The sequence below is a fragment of the Peromyscus maniculatus genome, chromosome 5, assembly GCF_049852395.1.
Source record: "Peromyscus maniculatus bairdii isolate BWxNUB_F1_BW_parent chromosome 5, HU_Pman_BW_mat_3.1, whole genome shotgun sequence".
NCBI classification, from domain to species: domain Eukaryota; kingdom Metazoa; phylum Chordata; class Mammalia; order Rodentia; family Cricetidae; genus Peromyscus; species Peromyscus maniculatus.
In genome coordinates, this window is record NC_134856.1 from 18,960,952 (window position 1) to 18,976,281 (window position 15,330).

Sequence of the window (15,330 nt, forward strand, 5' to 3'; positions counted from 1 at the left end):
AAAATACCAATGCACATAAAATAAAAATAAATATTTTTTTAAAAGAAAGAAAATCCCAAATCTGAAAAGCTCTGAAGTCCCAAACCTTTTGAATACCGTTGCCATGCCAAAAGGGAAAATTTCACACTTGACCTCATGTGACAGGCTGTAGCCAAGACACAAGCACAGTAAAAAATGTGTGAAAGTTACTTGCAGATGCCTGTCCTGGTGACACAGATCTGTGGTCCCAGCTACTAAGGAGGCTGAGGCAGGAGTATCCAGCCTTGGCTACAAAGTGAGTTCAGAGCCAGCCTGTACATCTTAGCGAGACCTTACTGAGACTTAGTGTCTCAAAACGTTAAGAAAAAGACCTAGGTTGCAGCTCAGTGGTCAGTGCTGCTCAGCCTGCGCAAGCCCTGCTTGGAGTCCCCAGCACGGCAGGATAAAAGAGAGCAAACAAGTGAATGACCTGCCACTTCTGTAGATAAAACCTTTATCCATTTCCAAGCGTTCTCATTATGCATGCACAAGTATTCCAAGAGTAAAAAGAATAAATCCCATTTGAGGCCAGAGAGACGGCTGAAGAGCACTGGCTGCTCTTTCAGAGGCCCCAGTTTTGATTCTGATTCCCAGCACACGGTCGCTCACAACCGTCAGGAACCGAGGTTCTAGAGGGCAGGATACCATCTTCTGGCCTCCACACACACCACTTATGCTCATCATGTCGGGCATACAATCAGGCAAAACACTTACACATACACAATAACTAAGTAAATTAATTAATTAATTTGATTAAAAGATCCCAAATTGGAAACATTTCTGGTCGTAAGCATTTCAAAGAGATACGCAACTTTCATATTTCTTCCTATTCTTTTTCAACCCACAAGGTTTTCTTTTTAAAAGTTATTTTGAATATGATTTTCATAGTATTGAATGTTCTTTAACAATAAACACACATTTAAAAAATAATATTTTATTAATTCTTTTCGAATTTCATACAATATATTTTTTATCATATTCAACCTCCCCATCCCCAACTCCTCCCATATCCATCCTCCCCTCCCTACCCACCCAGCTTTGAGTGTCCTTTCTTTTTTTATTTTTTTAAATCCCATCAAGTTCAAGTCATGTTATTCAGTCAGTTTTGGGATTGAGGCCTGTCTCTGAGTGTAGTCACCATGCCAGAGGTCACCTCATTTACCAAAAATTGACTCTCTCTCCCAGTAGCTACCAAATAGCTTCTCAGCTTGCGGTGGGATTTCACCACTGCTTTTGCAGATCTTGTGCATGCCGTCACAACCACTGTGAGTTCACACGTGCGTCTGCCCTGTTGTGTCTGGAAGACACTTTCTTTGATGCTGTCCTCCAGCTCTGGCTCTCACAGTCTTTCCATACCCTCTTCCACAAAGGTCCCTGAGTCTTGTGAGGAAGCGTGTGGTGATTATGCCCCATGTGGGGCTGAGCATTCGGAAGTTGACCAGTCGAGGGTCTCTGTGCTAATCACCACCCACTGCCATGAGAAGCTTCCCTAATGAGAGTTGAGAGATGCACTGATCTATGGGTATAACATGCTCCTCCTAGACACGGTCTTGATATGTAGCCTAGACCAGTCTGTATTTTGCAGTCATATATCCACCCCCAAAGAGGCTGGAGTGACCGGTGTAAGCCACTATGGCCAAGTTCATAAAACTAATTTTTAAAGCCCACGCTTATTGATTTATTTGTGGATAGGCCAGTTTCCTTCTTTTCAAAACTTGAAGACTAGATTAGTTGAGTCGTGTAGCTTCAGACTTCTAACATACTATAGAAAATATGTTAGACCCAACTTCTGAGTGAGATAGTGGACTAGAAGCCACAGCTGTGTGACCCAATGAAGAAGAAGGATCAGAACAGAATGAGTATTCTTTTTAACAGCAGGAAAAAGAGAGGAGGAACTCCAGAAATCCATGATGGGAGTGACAGGGTACCCAAAAAGCACAAAGGAACGAATGGGTGGCCCATGAGATAGAAACTGCTACTGTCAGCTCCTGGACCTTCCTAGTGGTGGCAGAGAAAACAAAAGACTCCCCTGAAACTGTCACTGGGGTCTCAGCCCTCAAAATTTGGCTGCTGAATTAGGGAGGGAGGGCATAGGGAAGGCCAACAGAGGGAAGGAAATGAATTATAATGACGTGTATCATCTTCACAGATGCCATGGTAAAAACGTACTATTTCTTCACTATTTCTTTGCTAACCTTAAAAAAAAAAAAAAAAGCAGTTGTTCCAAATGAAAATCTACAAATAAAATTGGAAGGGATATCCAAATCGATAGATAAGCAAGTGTTGCCACAGAAAGAGAAGAGATAAGATAAAGCCTGGCACCATGACTCCACAGGTCATCATTCTTCTGCTGATGAGTCAGGAGATAAGGAAATATGTGAAAGGCCAGGGTGAGATGTTCAGAAGTGTCCTAGTAAAGAGAATGAGCTCCCTGAGAGAGGACACAAACAGGCAGATGAGGTCAACATGGGACTCGGAGAGGACAGTTAGAGGGAAGAAAAAAATCCAAGAAACTGGCTGAGAAAATCAGCAATATGGGTGAAGAGAAATTCATCAAGCAAACAAAGTCAGAAACCAAACTATCAGTGACTCAAATAAAAACACCATGGAAAGGATTGCCAAGAGATGTGATGAGGCAGGAAAAGGGCACCAGCGATGGAGGGCAAGGGTGGGGAAATCCTATACTTAAGATCAATAAGGAAAGCAAAGAGAATGAGCATGACCAGAGCAGCCAAGAACTCTGGGATGCTATCAAAAGGCTAAGAGACAGGCGCTGACATAGGACTAAGGGAATAATCCATTCAGTGAAATCATAGTGGAAAACCCACCCCCAACATCTAGAAAGAAATAGATATCTGAAGTCAAGATAGGTTCAAAGGTCCAAATCGATATGACCACAGAAGAACTTCTGCATGACTTTGCAGGATGTCAGAAACACAAAGCAAAGGAATAGCATTACAACTTCTAAGAGGAAAATGCTAGCTCACCTACAAAAGCCTAAACACAAACACCAGATCTCTTGTCAGCATGGGATCACATATTTCAAGCCCCAAAGGCAAACAGCCTCCAACCAACATTGCTGTGTCCAGGAAGGCTGTCTTTTAAAATTGATGCTGAAGTCAGGATGTCGGGACAAGCATAAACCAAGGCAGTTCATGACAGATGACAGACAAGCCTACACTGCAGAAGATGCTCAAAAGAATACTGTCTGCAAAGGAAGAGGAAAGCCTGGCATAGCCACAAGAGCACAAGAAAAAAGGAATCAGGGAGGCGGTGGCTCAGGCCTCTAATCCTAGCACTCAGGAGTGTAGGTCAAGAAATATTCCATCACTGGTTCATAGGTATGAAAATATACCTAGTGATTACAACCTGTTAAGTAACAGACTATAATAAGAATACTTAAAAATTATTCACACACCTTTGATCCCAGCACTTGGGAGGCAGAGGCAGGCAGATCTCTGAGGCCAGCCTGGTCTACAGAGTGAGTTCCAGGCCAGCCAGAGATGTTACACAAAGAAACCCTGTCTCAACCCCTCTCCCCCCAAATCTTGAGCGCTTAGATGAACAAATCCCAATACTAGTTTGTAGAGGAAAAAGAATGCACTAAACAATAATCCAATCAACTGGAAAACAGCCAAAGAAAAATTTATAGGAATTGGTAAACATCTTCTAATAATATAATTAATATTCAGTGTAAATGGCCTCAACTCATCAATTAAAATATTCAGACTAACTGACTGGGTTAAAAAAAATTAGATTCAAATGGGCACAGTGGCACAGGCTCTTATCCTAGTATTGGGGAGGTAGAGGAAGGAGAATCAGAAGTTCAAGGTTTCCCATCTCAAAACAACAAGAAGAAACAAAAATCAACCCACTCCCCATAGGAAAAATTAGATTTAGCTATCTGTTGTCACCAAGAAACACAGCTCATGGGCAAGGACACCCAGAGGCTGAAGGTCAAGGGATGGAAACCAAGCTATTAAGGGGACAGAAGCAGGAAAGAAGTTGGCATCGTCATCCTCATGCCTGATAAAGAAGGCTTCAGGAGACAATTAGTGAGAAAAGACAAAGTAGGAGCCACATACTAATAAAGTGACACGGCAATTATAAATATGAGCTGTGATGATTAATAGTGACTGTTCAGTGCAGTCCATATCGGCAATCTGATGGAGGCATTTTCCCAGTTGAGGTTCCTCTTCCCAGATGACTCTAGTTTGAGTCAAAGTTGACAAAAACAAAACAAAACAAAACAAAAACCCCAAAAATCAAAAACAAAAGCAGAAACAAAACAAACAACAAACAAAAAACCCAACCAGGACAGGAGCCTGAGTGTGCGGTTCCTAGGTTTTTTGAACTATTTTATGGGTAGAATGTGGAAGAGTTTGATCTTAACACAATGTGTATTCAGGTCACAATTTAATGACAGCCCACAGCATGGGTGGCAGAGTTTCTTCACAATCAGAGTTACAGTTACTTTGCTTTTCCTTCTCAAAGGTCTTGGGAAGAGAAAGGGAGACAGGGAAGTGGTATGGCCCATGGAAACTTCATTGCCGAACCTCAGCAAGTAGACTCAATCTTTGTGCAAGTTCAATGGTAGGATCTCAGTCACACAGACTTGCCTAACTGCAGCATCCTGGGGACTATAGTCCATCCATGTCCAGAAGGGGAAGTGACAGAGGAGTTTGACAAACGTAGTTGTCTCTACCAATAAGACCCTTTTCACTAGTCTTGAAAAGCTAATGTATGCTGGGCAAGGTGGCTCAGTCCTGTAATCACAGTACTTAGGAGGTTGAAGCAGGAGGATGGTAAGTTTGAGATTAGCCTGAGCTACATGACAATACCCTGTCTCCAAAGAAAAGAGGAAGAGGAGAGGCAGAGGAGGAAGAGGAGAGGAGGAGGAGGTGGAGGAGGTGAAGGAGGGTGATGTACACTTTCATTTTCATCCAGTCTAACCTCTTCTCCAGCTGTCGCCTCAGTTTCCCACTGCGGATCTCAATGTAGCCTTGACTTCATAGCTGGTCTTTGGTCTAGTGAGCAGTTAGTCCTTGTTATTAGTTTGCTGGGTTTGTTTGTTTGTTTTGTTTTTTTGAGACAGGGTTTCTCTGTGTAGTCCTGACTGGCCTGGAACTTGCTCTGTAGCGCAGGCTGGCCTGGAACTCTGGGATCCGCCTGCCTCTGCCTCCCGAGCGCTGGGATTAAATGCGTGCGCCACCACCGCCCGGCTACTGGTTTGTATCTTGATGCTGTTTGTCTGGAGTCCTGCAGCACACAGGTCCCTCTGATGACCAGATCATGAAGAACCACAGAATCATTCATCTCTTTGCTCTGAGCAAACAGAAGAGATTGACACTGTTTCCCACAGCTTCTTCTCCAGGCGCCTGGCATGGCGAGTTTAGCCTCACGTGACTGACAGGGCCTCTCCTCTTGGAATACTTGCCTTTGGGAGAGCTCTGACTTCTGACTATTGCACTTGCCACTAGACAAGTAGAAAGACTGGTATTTGGGCAAGTATTTTGACCAAGCCCTGGTAAAAACAGAACAAAGCAAAACCAGAAACAAGCAAGCAAACAAAAACTAACTAGAGTGGAGACCAAAAAGGGGGATGTGACGGTGTGTGGAATAGTTGTGTCTTCCAGGGATTTACGCTTGAAAAGGCTTTCCTTTACTCACCACAATTCCCACCAATTGCTCAAAAAAGCCCTTTAGTGTGTCAAGGAATGCGACGTCTCTCCCAGCTTGCCTAAAACTTCAGTCTATGATAGAAACTTTTCTGCCTGGAGGTGTGGTGAAGCAGGCCATGCTCTGTGTGCACACGTGTGTGAGTGCGTGTGTACTAGTGAGCGTTGGGCTTCAGAGACAGGACTGCAGTGGGGAAGCTGGCTGTTTTCTCTGAAGTTCCCACGGGGGTGGGGTGGAGCTAGGGAAGGGACCAGGAAGGGGTGTCTCCAGGTGATTACCCACATCCCACCCAGCCTCTCCTTTCTGATGCTCCTTCCTGCTGACCCAGCTCACTACGCAGACTCAGTACGGCAGGGTAAAGGCTCCAATCCAACTCAACCACATGCACCTGATGGCTGTTTGCACTCTGCCTGGCAGCACCCCACTGCACTCCTCAGCTGTGGGAGCCTCCTTGCCTCCTGTCACAGAGGCAGCTGGAAGGTCGCTTTCGCTCTGTGCCTTCAGCTCTATAACTGCCTGGACTGTCAGGATGCACTCTGCTTGTGTCTGGGGACCGGGTGGGAATGAGTGCCTCCAGGGTGGGCCTTTCTTGGGTCTCCTGGCTATTCTATCTTTCTGTCACTCTGCCCTGTGTAAAGCCCTGGGACCCAGTGGACATGCAACAGGGGCACAAAATATCAGTTTCCTGTCCTTGAAGAGAACTCCCCCCCCCCCCCCACACTCCACCAGCCTTTTAAGCAGTGATTTGGTTGGCTGGTTTTGAGATGGGATCTGGCCTTTGACTTCTGGCCTTTCTGCCTTAGCCTCCCAAGTGCTGGGATCACAGGAATGTGCCACTATGCCAGACTCAAATGATGATCTTGATCTTGGTGAGAGGTGTGTGGTGTGTGTGTGTGGGGGGGGACAGGCAAACACACTCCCTTTCTACTCTACCACTACCATTGGCTTACCCCTGTCTTTAAGATCAAAGGAGCTACTTATTGATTTCTCAAGGCCTGTGGGTACTGTAAAGCTAGAGTATGAGGCTTTCAACAGTTTTGTTCTTAGCTGTGGACTCTAGTTGCTAGCTCTGGGAGAGACAGAGAGGGCCCACTTAGCACCCTTGTTGACTGCCACCCGATACTTCTCAGAAATGTGTGCAAATCAAAGATGCCTGTGGTGGCAGCAGGAACATGGATATATGCTCATTTTGGAACAGTCACCTTGTAAGAAGGCATTCAAAACGTCCCGTCTTGGCTCCATTAGGAGCCCGAATCTCCCATCAGTGCGAGCGGGACCTGAGCTCTGGTTTCCTCTGATTTTCCACTTCAGGTTTAAGACACTGAACGATGAGAACTCCAGCCACCTCTTGTACTTCAACTGTGCTCTCAGGTGGTTTGCGCTCAGAATGGACGTCCTCATGAACATCGTCACCTTTGTTGTGGCCTTGTTGGTGACCCTGAGTTTTTCTTCAATCAGTGCTTCATCCAAAGGCTTGTCACTGTCCTACATCATCCAGGTAACACTGGTGCATGGTGGGACTTGACCAATGGTGTATGAGAAGGGATGCTTTTAGATGGGTGCATCGGAAAACTCAAAAAGTGTTAAAAAACGGAGCTTTCCGTGTGCAGCATTGACATCTGGGGCGTTGTGTGGGTTCAGGCACAGCTGGCTCCTGGCTCCTGGTTTTGTGCCCTTCTGTGATAGTTGTGCAGTGGGTGACAAATGGTCTCTGAGATCTACAGGAAGAGGAAACGGTGGGGAATATTTCTTCCCTTTACTGCTCAGCCAAAGCCCAGATGTCACTCTTACTGGATTGATTTAGGCTTCCAGGAACTGGTTGGTGGTTTGGTGGGAGTGACTGATTTGGGCCAAGGTGTGGAGTCCCATTCCATCTCAGACCACACAGCTGCTGCACAGTGGGACGAGGAGAGTTGAGCACAGCCCCTGGCTAATGAGTGGGGACAGGCTCTGGGCTGCTTGGTGCCTTTCTCTTTTAATAATAATAATAATAATAATAATAATAATAATACAAGGAGAGCACACAGCATTCCCTGTCCCCCAGGGACCATGACTTCCTTCACTGCTCTCAACAACTCTGTTTCTGTAAGTCTTGCTTTACAGATGAGAAAAATGAGATCCAGAGAGATTCACATCTGCCCTGCGTGGGCCATGATTTAAGCTAAGGTTGCTTGATGCCCGAATCTTGTCCCTGGGAATGTGCTTCTTAGGGTCCTGCCTGGAGGCTTCTCCACGGAGTCTATGCATTTCAGGACAGATTTTCTGAATTTAAGGCTTTTAAAACATACTCTGTTCGATAGTGGGTTTGTTTATTTATTTTATTTCTGAGGCAAGCTTGAGAGCTTCCTGCCTCAGGCTCCCAGTGCTGGGATCACAGGCATGCTCTACCACGCTCCTCCCTGTCCCACAATGCTCTGGGTCCTTTCAGATGAAAGTCAAATCTCTTCTCAACTCAGAAAATGTTCTCCCTCCCTTGTTTTAGATTTGTTTATTTTTATGTCACATGTACGGTTGGTTGTTTTGCCTGTTTGTGAACCTCATTCATTCCAGTACTTGCAAAGGCCAGAAGGGGTGTTGGATGCCCGGGATTAGTTACGGATGGTTGTCAGTTAACATATGGGTGCTGGGAATCGAACCCAGGTCCTCTGGAAGAGCAGCCAGTGCTCTTAACCTCTGAGCCATCTCTGGCCCCAGTGTTCTCCCTTTGCTTCCTCATTTGAACAGTTTCCTCCTGTTTTATTTTCTGGGAATTTTCCTCAGCTTTGTGATCCAGCAGTGCTTTTGAATTTTCAGTGTGGCAACCATGTATCCACACATCAAATTTCCACATGCTCTCTTTCTTTCATGCGTTAAAAGACTCATTTTTAAGTGACTGGAGCATGCCCCCTCCCAAGGATATTAATACTAACCTCCCCCTCTTGTCTCCAGCATCAGTTTTTCTTCTTGTTTATCCAGCTCCTGTCCTTTCCTGCCCTTGGTTTGTTTATCTGTCCTCTGTTAATCTGTACTTAAGGACCGGAGAATTGTTTGGCTTTTCAGGGTGTGGCCTTGTGGCTCCCCTCCTGGGATATTCTCTAACTCTACAGGTGCTGGGGTGGGATTTTTTTTTTTTTTTGAAATACATTTGCTTCCCTTTCTCAAAGCAGCCAAGGCTTGGACTGTAGGCACTAAACACTAGAACTAACGCGTTTTGTTTTGGTTTTCCCTAGAGTACCATTCTTAGAGCCCCATGTGTTCCCAGGTTGTCAACTCACTCTCTTTAACGGTTGCCTGTGTGTGTGCACACATGTGCACAGGCTCTTGTGCACAAACTTGGGGGGAAAGTGTGTACTTGTGGTTGGGGGGAAGAGGAAGAAAGGCATGGATGGGTTCACCAAGAGCAGCTGCCTCTAGACAGACCACCAACCAGCCTGCCTCTTTGTGCCCCCTTCTCACACTGGGAGCCTCTGGGGCTCAGCTCGAAACCCCAGAAGCACCTTTGCCTTCCATTTTAGCAGAGGCTCTCATCGGATGCCCCCTGGCAGCAATGTGTGATTTTCATGCATTGAGATCTCTCCCAGCATCTGGATGTGGAAGGTGATTCTTTCTGAAAACATCTCTGGCGTCATTTTAACAGCATATTGGGATGGAAGTTATAGACAGTCTATAAACTGACAACAAGCCCACTCCGTGGTGTGGTTAAGGGGAAGATTTTTTTTATTGTAGATATGAGAGACGTGAGCTAGAGTAAGTTTAGGGTATGGGCAGAGGTGAGAAGGGCTAGAATGCTAGGATAGTCTTTGAAATGTGCAACAGGTACAGGCCATACTGAGGGAGCCTGGATGCCAGCATGCACTTTGGCATGCTGATGGGTATCACAGGTAGTCATATGTCCCTTCTGCCAGAGGTAAGGGAAAGTACTAAACTTTTTGGTAGATGGAAACCAGCTTCACAAGTTCCTGAGGAGTGCTGACTTTTATCTAACTGCCAGAAATCCTCCTATAATCCAGGTTGAGCTTGTTTCTGCATATTTGGACTGCCTTTTGGAGTTTGGGGAATTGAAGTTTCTTTTCGACCTAACAGAGACATCTCCAGTGCTCTGAGGTGGGAAAATGAATCTTGCTTGGGTAACCCAGTTTTCCCCATTGGCAGTGGATGTCTTCATTGGTGTCTCTTAAAACATCAAGCAGATGAAAGGTTTGCCTTTCTGTGAAAGCCTAGTCACTCAGTAGATCTTTCTTAGGTTTCATGCAAACACGATGGCATTTCATACTCAAGTCTTGAGCATCTGTAGAGTTGGATGTCAACAGGGGGTGGTGGATTCCATTCCCTAAGACACAAAGGGGCAGCCATGAGGATCCCAGTCTCCTTGGCCTGTCACCGTGCGCCTGTATAGCCTCTCACAAGTCCCCATGCAGACAGGTCTCAGCGGCTTACGGTGCTAAACTCTCACGCTTCAGTGGCCTTCTGGTCCCTCATGTCTCCTACCCGCCCCCTTACTTTTTGAACTAACATTCGAGCAGCTACTGCAACAAATCCCCTAGAGCTTGGTGCCTTAAAACAAGAAGAATTTATTCTCTCCTCATGTTGGAGGTCTGGAGACCACAGAGTGTCAGCAGGGCCACTTTTTTCGTAGGCTCTAGGGAACTATTACGTTTCTGTTGAGCTTCCTGAGGCTGGTGGCATTTCCTGGCTTGGAACAGCCCTCTTTTAACTTCTGCCTCTGTCTCCTTTCCCTTTCTCTTCCGGATCCCCCCCTCCCCTCTTTTTTTTAATTAGGATGCTTGTTATTGTCTTAGGACCCAACCAGGCATGCAGGGTGTTTAGTCATAGCTGCAAAGGTCCTTCTCCAAATGGGCTAACATTCTGGGATTCTAGAGGTTTGGATACTGGCATTCGCAGTGGGGGAGAAGGCCTACTCCAACCTGCCCCAGTTATGACTTGCACACCAATCTTGGAGTTAGATTCTGGGGGATCCTGGCCTAAAGCGGGTCCCCTTGGCAAACTACCTCCCTCAGCCTGGATCCTGATTTCTTGTATCTGGAGCAGGTGTGTGTAACAGTTTCTGCTGGTGGTTTTCAAATGCTTTTCTGCCCCTGATGGGGGCGTTAAGAAGTGGGAGTGGGATGCAGGGCCCCACCAGGTGGCAGCAAGGAGCCAACCCCGAGCAATTTGGCGGAGGAATCTCCTCTCCATGGCAGTTGGGACTGGCTCACAGGAGTGATCAAGGTGGTGGGATGATTCTCACCATCTGGAGTGAGAGAGAAAATGTAAATACCATTTGTTTTTAAATACAAAGGAAGTGTTTAAATGCAAAACATCCCAACAGGAAATGTGGCCTTCTGTGCCTGCCTGGGACTGCAAGCCTCTTTTGCATGTTGCCTGAGCCCAAGTGGGTAATTGGAAGTGGCAGACTTGACAGAAGTAAAACAGTGGAGGCCAAGGGAGGAAGGGGACCCTCAGTAGCTGTCTGCTTCTTTCCAACAGCTCAGTGGACTGCTGCAAGTGTGTGTGCGAACCGGAACAGAGACCCAAGCCAAGTTCACCTCCGTGGAGTTGCTGAGGGAGTACATTTCGGTAAGGAATGAGTGAACAGCGGAAACCGGGCAGGCTCTTCCCATCAGGCATGTTTTGATTTTTCTTTAAGGATTTATATAAATTTTAATTGTGTGAGTGAGTGTGTGTGTGTGTCTGTGTGTGTGTGTGAGAGAGAGTGAGTGTGTATGTGTGTGTGTGTGTGTGTGTGTGTGTGTGTGAGAGAGAGAGAGAGAGAGAGAGAGAGAGAGAGAGAGAGAGAGAGAGAGCATGGTGGCCAGATGTGATTGTGAGCCACCCAGTTGGGTACTGGAAATCAAACTCTGGTCCTCTGGAAGAGCAATACATACTCTTAACCACTGAGTCATCTCTCCAGTCCCTGTTTTTCTCTTTTCCTCTTTTATTTTTTTCAGTATATGAATGGGATCTTTTTAATAACTGAAGTCTGACCCGTTACCCATCCTGTTAAAACCTGTATCCACAATCCAATCCAAAATTCAGGGCCTCACTTTGGTGTCTGAAAATTAATATTTGATTCAAGTTATAAATAGCAAAAGAAGATCAGTTCACCTCTTCTCTGAAAGCTTTTGGTGCAGTGTAGGAGTACAACTGTTCTGAGAAAGGCTGTCTACATAAACCCAGCAACCACTTTTGTGGGCCTGAGGACGGTGTTTGGCTCCCTTTACAAGCTTAATTCAACACTCTGAGCATTTTAAAATCTGGCACATTCAGTTTCTCGTTTAAAATGCGCCCATGACCTGCTTTGACACACAAATCTTCCTGGGTGTGTGTCTAATTGAGCTCGTGAATGTAGTGGGCTTGGGAGTCTTGGGACAGTTCCATATGTAAGCAGGAAGCTTTTGACTTAAAATCGCATTTAAATTATTCAAGTGTACATTTTAAGTTAGACTCTCAAGCCCCAATTCTGTAAATACTCCAACTATTTGGAGCATAAAATAAGCAGATTCCTTAAACTATAAACATTGCTAGTGCAGTATTGGTTCTTTTTAAATATTTTTATTTTTAATTCCAAATCTTGTAGGGGTTTAAAATGCCCACTAAGAAGGCAAATGTTTTCTCAGCTAATTGAGGTCACTTATTGATTAGAGACGTGGGCTGGCCAGTCACCCTGATGGGCACCGCGGACTCCTCGTAGCTGGGAGAGCCGTCATAATGTGAGGCAAAGGGCTGGTCTCCTAACGGAGCTGGCTTTGTGTTCATTTGATTGTGAGGTTTGGGGCGCATATGAAGACAGTTCAATTTTTTTTTCTGTGAACTCTAAAGACCTTTGAGCATGCCCTTCCCATTCTCTGTCATCTTCCTATCCCTAGCACCCTGGTGGCTTTTGTAGACACTGAAATTAGAGTGAATTTGCAAATCTCAAGGTACACACCAGATTTGTCCCACAGCTTCAAGGTCACATGGCTCAGTGTGAGCTGTCGCACGCTTATCCCCCTAAGTCATCCGCCCTTCCTTCACTAAGCTCCAGCCCTACACGGCCTTTCCTTTTCATTCCTGCAGTTACTGAAGGTTCTTCTGGCTGCCAGGCTTTGCAGCACCTGTCCTCCATGTCTGGAAGGTCCTGGACAGAAACTCTAGTAGTTGTCATCCTTTCCGTATTCTGGGTCTTATCTAGTGCCACATCCTCAGAGACACCTTCTTCAGCCTTCACATCATTTTATTCTGCTTGCTTCCACCTGCCAAACAAATCACTTTCTGCATTTTACTACAATACTCTTTATTACCTAATGTACCCCACTGAAATGTGACCTGCTTTTTTGTGTGTGGAGTATCTCATGTAGCTCATGCTGTCCTGGAACTCTCAATCCCCCTGCATCAGCTTCCTGAATGTTATGACTGCGGGTGTGCAGCACCACACTGGGCTTGAGAACAGGGTTACGGGCCTCACTCACCACCACAGGCACCAGCATTGGCAGCTGTGGAATGAGTGAGCTAAGCTGGTGGAAACCGGTGGCTGTCCAGTTGGTCAATGGCTGTTCTGCTTTTCAGACTTGTGTTCCTGAACACACTCACCCCTTCAAAGTGGGGACCCGTCCCAAAGACTGGCCAAGCCGTGGGGAGATAACTTTCAAGGACTATCGCATGAGATACAGAGACAACACCCCTATCGTGCTGGATGGGCTGAACTTGAACATCCAAAGTGGGCAGACGGTTGGGATTGTGGGAAGAACAGGTTCTGGTGAGGACAAACTCTGCATTTGTTTCTTTGGGGTTGTTTGTTTGAATTTGCACTGGACGTGCTGGTTAAGCCACATCGGAGAGATGTACGCAAGTGCTGGATTCATTGTTATTTTCCCCTCAAATCTCTTTACTGTAAATTAGAGTTTCAGGTTGATTGGGTGTGGAGAGTTGGAAGCAAATACATAGTAGTTTTTGAATTAATTAAATGAGAATAATTTTGGAGAAATGAGGCCCAGAAGATGAGTTATGTGCTTAAAGCCCCTATAGGGACTGGCAGGTTAATGGTGTTAGGGCAGCTTGGTCCCCCAGAGTGAGTGATGTCTGCCTGCAAAGTCATCCACATGGATCCATTTCATCGCATTAAAAACTCCCTTAATTAAATGCTTGGACATGATGGAAGTGAAATCCGCTGTTGGACTGTTGTCCCTGCTCTTATTGTCCCCAGGAAAATCGTCACTGGGCATGGCCCTGTTCCGCCTGGTGGAGCCAGCCTCTGGAACCATCTTCATTGACGAGGTGGATATCTGCACTGTGGGTTTGGAGGACCTCCGAACCAAGCTGACCATGATCCCCCAAGATCCTGTCCTGTTTGTAGGTACAGTAAGGTAGCTGTTTTCAATCATCGTGCGTTACTGCTTGGAGATGGTGATATTGGGCCAACAAGTAGCTGAGAAATTGCCGGGCCATGGCTGTTCTTGGCAGTCTTGGCGCTCAGAAGCCTTGCTGGTGTCTGGCTTTTAGTAAAGATTTAGAAGGAGCAGAGGAACAGTGTCCTGAGTCTTGCTGATATTTTAGAAACTATATTATTATAATATTACATCATCACATTGTTAATATCAACAATTATTTGTAGTGATATTAATAGTTTTAATAACATTAGCAATATTATCACTAGTGATTTTATTACATATTGAGTGAGCAGATATCACAGTTGGCCCAAACAACCCTATTTTATGCCTGTGTTCTGGCATTACATCAGGGTTAGCAATGACCACTCTCAAAAGTGCCCCCGAGTGCGCAGTGGACTAAGTCATTGCCCGGCCTGTCTGTGCAGCGGGCTTTGGCATGTGCATTATTAGTTCATTCCTGCTACAGAACAGAAACTGGTCAAGTACAGGAAGACCAAGGTTGTGACTTACACAGGGGGATCCGAGCATCTCAGCTGGTCCAGGGTGAAACGGGGAGGCTCTATAAAGCTGATCAGATGAGTGGTATGATATGCACCTCAAAACACTCGATTCACATTTGTGGGTGGGAGGAGGAATCTACAGCCATGCCTCTTGTTGTGGAGGCTGAAAGGGATGCTGGGCCAAGTTTCTTTTCCCCTTTCTTTGCCAAGAACTTGTATGAGGTCCATATGCTTTGCTGTGTGTTGATTCAGTGGACTCTGGTGTGGCTGTGCTTGGTCGGCCTCTAGGTGGGGTTTCTCCCTCCTGCCTGCCTCCAAGGTCTCTGCTCCATCACTGAGAGTTGTGGGTCCCTGGTCTTGTGGCCTGGGCTGAACAAGCTCCTCCCATCACACCTTTCCTTGTCCCTCAGCATGCTGTGGGGAAGAGAATGTGTCCTTACCCTTTACAGTTTCCAGAGGCCACCCGTGGGCCTTCCTGACAGCACATCTCCTCCCCATCCTCATCTTCACGGTGCTCACCACTGTCTCATCCTTGACAATCCAGCTTGCTTTCCTTTGCTTCATCACAGGTTCAACTTGGATCCCTTGGAGAGTCACACTGATGAGATGCTGTGGCATGTGTTGGAGAGAACATTCATGAGAGACACAGTAGGTCTCTGGGGCTTCCCAGCACCACTGCCCCAAATACCTGGCCCTGGGGCCAGCACTTGGCCAAGTTAATTAGCAGGAGTGACATACATCAGTGAAGTTCAATCCTTACTTGCTCCTGATTATAAAAAACAACCACA

The 15,330-nt window shown here is 46.1% G+C and overlaps 1 protein-coding gene across 20 annotated transcripts in view; it reads left to right on the forward strand.

Annotated features, from left to right (window-relative positions):
* The window catches only part of Abcc12 (ATP binding cassette subfamily C member 12), a 993,341-nt gene that overhangs the window by 102,945 nt on the left and 875,066 nt on the right, over positions 1-15,330 (forward strand). For 15 of the 20 annotated variants that reach the window (XR_013051185.1, XM_076571782.1, XM_076571780.1 and 12 more), the window contains 5 exons: positions 7,009-7,195; positions 11,164-11,253; positions 13,222-13,411; positions 13,859-14,018; positions 15,112-15,190. The exons of 1 other annotated variant lie outside the window; for it this stretch is intronic. Coding sequence is in view for 14 of the 19 variants with exons in the window: in XM_076571782.1 (XP_076427897.1) it covers positions 7,009-7,195; positions 11,164-11,253; positions 13,222-13,411; positions 13,859-14,018; positions 15,112-15,190 (706 nt within the window). In the remaining 5 variants the exon portion in view is untranslated. The remainder of the gene's footprint in view (positions 1-7,008; positions 7,196-11,163; positions 11,254-13,221; positions 13,412-13,858; positions 14,019-15,111; positions 15,191-15,330) is intronic. 4 more of the 20 variants (XR_013051183.1, XR_013051181.1, XR_013051182.1 and 1 more) reach the window with 1 other exon arrangement.